Below are 4210 nucleotides of genomic sequence, written 5' to 3'. Positions count from 1 at the left end.
TCTTCAATTTTTTTCTACATATCTTTAATTTTTAATACACGTCTTTACTTTTTTTCCAACACATTTTCAATTTTCCGTACGCATGTTTTTCGTCCAACACATCTTCAAATGTTTCCTACGCATATTCATTTTTTTTCCTACATAACTTTAATTTTCCCATACACATCTTAATTTTTTTACACATCTTTCATTTTCTCATGCACAACATATTTTTTCCAACACTCTACAATTTCCGTATTCTTTTTTTTCGTCCTACACATCTTCAATTTTTACCTATGCATATTTTATTTTTTCCTACACATCTTCAAATTGTTCCTACATACCTTTAATTATTTCATACACATCTTAATTTGTTTTCCTACACATTTTCAATTTCTTCGTACGCATGTTTTTCGTCATACACATCTTCAAATGTTTCTTAAGCTTATTCAATTTCTTCCTACACATCTTTAATTTTTACATACACATCTTAATATTTTTTTTCCTACATGTTTTTATTTTTCTCATGCACAACATATTTTTTTCCCTACACATCTACAATTTTATCACACTTTTTTTTGTCCTACATATTTCAAAATTTCCTACGCATAATATATTTTTTCCTACACGTCTTTAATTTCTAATACACACCCTTAATTTTTTTCCCTACACATCTTTAATTTTTTTATACATATCTTATTTTTTTCATACACATTTTCAATTTCTTCGTACACCAAGAAAAACTATATATTAAAAAAAAAAATTTTGCAAAAAAACTTATCTTTTCTATTTAAAAGAGAAATCGATGATAAAGATGTCATATTTTAGCTTAAACACTACTCTATTTTTTAATCAAATATATTTTTTTATTCAAAATTACACTAAAAAACACTACATTCGATGATAAAGATGTCATATTTTAGCTTAAATACCATAGATTCAAAAACTTTTTTATGTAAAAAGATGGTAAAATGTAACTCTTACAATATAATTAAAATAAATAATAATTTGTAACCCATAAATCTACCTAAACTACCATTTTTATTTAATTAAATAACTCTCAAAATATCATTAATTACGGTAAATGTCATTATTGTGTCAACCATTAATTAATAAATCTAATGGTCCAGATTTATTCTCACACTAAAAATATTTCTGAAATGAATCCAATTATATATATGTGTGTGTGTAATACAATATAATAATGTGCTTAGAGCATTCCCATTCAATTCATGATCTATAAATCCAAAATTACACTAAAAACACTACATTCATTACCTTATTCTCTTTCTCTTTCACTCACAATCACTTTCAACAAATATTAAAAAATTATATTGGGTGAACATTATTTTTTTAAATATACAGAAATATCACTGTATTTTCTCTCTCATTTACTCATAACACCCCAAACTAGAGGGGCACACAGAACACGGTTAACCGGCTTGTACCCGAAAATGTAATCGGTTACTAACCAGTCCAATCATAATCGGTTACTACCCGATCCTAACTGCCGGTTAGTAACCGGTTTATATTATTGATTTAAAAAACCGGATTTTTTCCGGTTATTTACCGGTTAACCAGTTCGGCCTAACCGATCAAAACCGTGTCTCTAATCTTTCAAAACCGGTTACTTCCCGACCCGAAAAACTGGTCTAAAGGGTTAATTCCCGGCCAAAAAAATCCGGTTAGCATATTAACCGGTTAATAGTTAACTGATTTGTTCACCTTTACCTTAAACCACTACCTAAATTATAAAACCTCACTCATTAAACTTGTGATTTGAATGTGAATGCTCTGGGCCATACACTAATGAGCGCCCGTTAACGCTAATATTAAAGGCCCAATATGACTTTCAGAAGCCCGTGTGCTCCCGCAACACAATATATATTTTTTGAGCAAGCTAGGGTTTATTGTAACTTCGGCTGCCGTAGGATTCTTCAAAAATGGTATTTGCTCTTAACCCTTGTCGTAATGCATATTTTTTGTTATGCGATTACTTTGGATTCATGATTGTGTTGCTTGAAACATGGGTTTTGAGCTGTACAAACTGCTGAAAGTCAACAAATTTACTCTTGAATTTTGGTTAGTTTTATTTAGGGATTACATGGATTTTGAGTTGTAGATCTTGCACAGAGTGTTTTAAGCAGTTATACATTAGGGTGTAAATAGCTGAAGCTCTACTAGGATTGTTTCGAGCTGTTTTTCTAAAGCTTGAGTTTGCCTTGTCTTGACTCTTGATTTACTTCTACTTGAGCTTCACTTTGTTTTGACTTATTTCTAGCTCCTTTTATTTTTATTATTTATAATTTATTTATTTACGTTTTTAATTATTTGTATATATTTTGAGAAAACATCTTAAACAAGCCTTTGCTCGGCTTGATTGTGGTTTTGCATTGTGAAATTAGTACATTAACACTTAAAAAAATACATAAGGATCGACGGGCCAAAACGAGCTTTCCAAACAAAGCTCAAGCTCTGGCCGATAACAAAACGAGCTTTTTTTTGGGGGCCTAACTCAAGCTCGAAAAGCTCTCAAGCTGTTCATCTCATTTGCACTCTTAGTTATACAATGGACCGTTTATTGTAATTTTGAAATCATTTAATAAAACAATGTATGTGCTCTTTTGATTTTACATTTGTAGCTTCTTTCATTATTTTTAGTGGAGTTTGCATAAGTTACTTCTGATTTTCAACTCAATGTAATTCAAAGTTTTACTCTTGATCAAATGTATACAATCTTTCAAAATAAAGAAAACATGTGGAGCTGCAAAATAGTTACAATCTTTAATCTATGCACTAAGAATTATCTGTAAAAACCTAAGGTTGCATATTGTATGTCAATCGCAGGCCCGGCTCCGAGAAAGCAAAAAAAATTTTGGGGCGAAGGCAAGATAATAATTTTGGGCCTTAATTAAAAAGGAGTATTTTGTTGATTTAAACAATTAAATTTTTATATAGGTTTACTTGGTTATAATTTGGGTTGTGTAAAATTTTTTTATATAAAAATAGAATTAAAATGCCTCAAATGAGACTTGAACCCACAACCTTTTGGTTGAGAGTAATATCTCTTTGCCACTAGACCAAGCTAATGGTCATGTTATTAAGTTTAAACATTAAATATACATATTGTTTTTAATAAAAATAAATATAATTTTTTAAGAAAATAAATTCGGGCCTAACGGGGTGTCGGGCCTGTGGCCGTCGACCACCCCGCCACCCCTATGGGCCGGCCCTGGTCAATCGTTAGTTTATCTTATGCTACATGATAATTAGTTTTGATTCTAATCTTTTAGTTTCTTTTTATTCACAGCCGAAGCAAATTCACGAGATTAAGGACTTTCTTCTTACTGCAAGAAGAAAGGATGCACGATCCGTGAAGATCAAAAGGAGCAAGGATGTTGTCAAGTTCAAGGTTCGCTGCTCAAAGTACCTGTACACCCTATGCGTCTTTGACAAGGAAAAGGCCGATAAGTTGAAGCAATCTCTTCCCCTAGGTTTGTATACTTCTTCTGTTTCTTTCAATAAATTCTAAAAAGTCAAAGAAGATTTATTATTATCTTGTGGTTACAACTATTTGTCAATATTTGAACTGGATTTGATGCTAAGTATCTTCCAAATATTGTTTTGCTGCAGGTTTGAGTGTGCAAGACCTTTAAGTTGTATCTTTCAGAGATTGCAAGACCTTTTAAGTTATCATTGTGTCTTTATGTGGTTACTTGATATGGTTGTTTTGTTTGGTATAAGGGACTTGGTAGTGTTTAATTTTGATTTTACTTGGTTGATGTACTTTTGTATCTTTGTTTATGATTTATGACTCTCCTTTGTTAGTCAACTTAACTCTAAACCATTGCACACTATTACTTGCATATATTGAACTTGTTCAAGACTAAATAATATATAGTTGATAAAATAGTTTCCCTTAGTAGTAAGTGATGTTGAAAAGTTTGTTTTATTTAGTAGGTTAAAGTGTAATCTAATTGGTTCAAGTTGTAATTCAAGTAATTAAAATAATTAAACCATTTTGTTCAAACAATTGACCTCGTTAGAGTTGGTTACTGGTTAGTGCTTGGATTCTTTAAGATCTTTGATTTGAAACTTGTCTCAAAACTCGTTCTTTTTCTAAAGTGGCGAGTTTCCTTTTCTATGGTGTTATTGAGTTGGTCATTTGAGTTGGTCATAACTCGTAACTAAAATGTCAAAAATTAATGGTTTATATCACTTCTTAGAGTGG

At 30.9% G+C, this 4210-nt stretch overlaps 1 protein-coding gene across 1 annotated transcript; it reads left to right on the top strand.

Moving 5' to 3' along the window:
• Positions 1–3220: 3220 nt before the first annotated feature.
• Positions 3221–3764, top strand: LOC143621349 (large ribosomal subunit protein eL38z/eL38y-like). Its single transcript, XM_077092798.1, has 2 exons — positions 3221–3473; positions 3613–3764. The coding sequence occupies exons 1-2, from the start codon at positions 3242–3244 to the stop codon at positions 3633–3635; spliced, it is 255 nt and encodes an 84-aa protein (XP_076948913.1). The 5' UTR covers positions 3221–3241; the 3' UTR covers positions 3636–3764.
• Positions 3765–4210: the final 446 nt, after the last annotated feature.

Source organism: Bidens hawaiensis, unplaced genomic scaffold (genome assembly GCF_021521415.1).
Source record: "Bidens hawaiensis isolate Kalapana, Puna unplaced genomic scaffold, B.hawaiensis_p1.1 tig00002839_1, whole genome shotgun sequence".
NCBI classification, from domain to species: domain Eukaryota; kingdom Viridiplantae; phylum Streptophyta; class Magnoliopsida; order Asterales; family Asteraceae; genus Bidens; species Bidens hawaiensis.
This window is presented reverse-complemented; position numbering and strand designations above follow the sequence as displayed.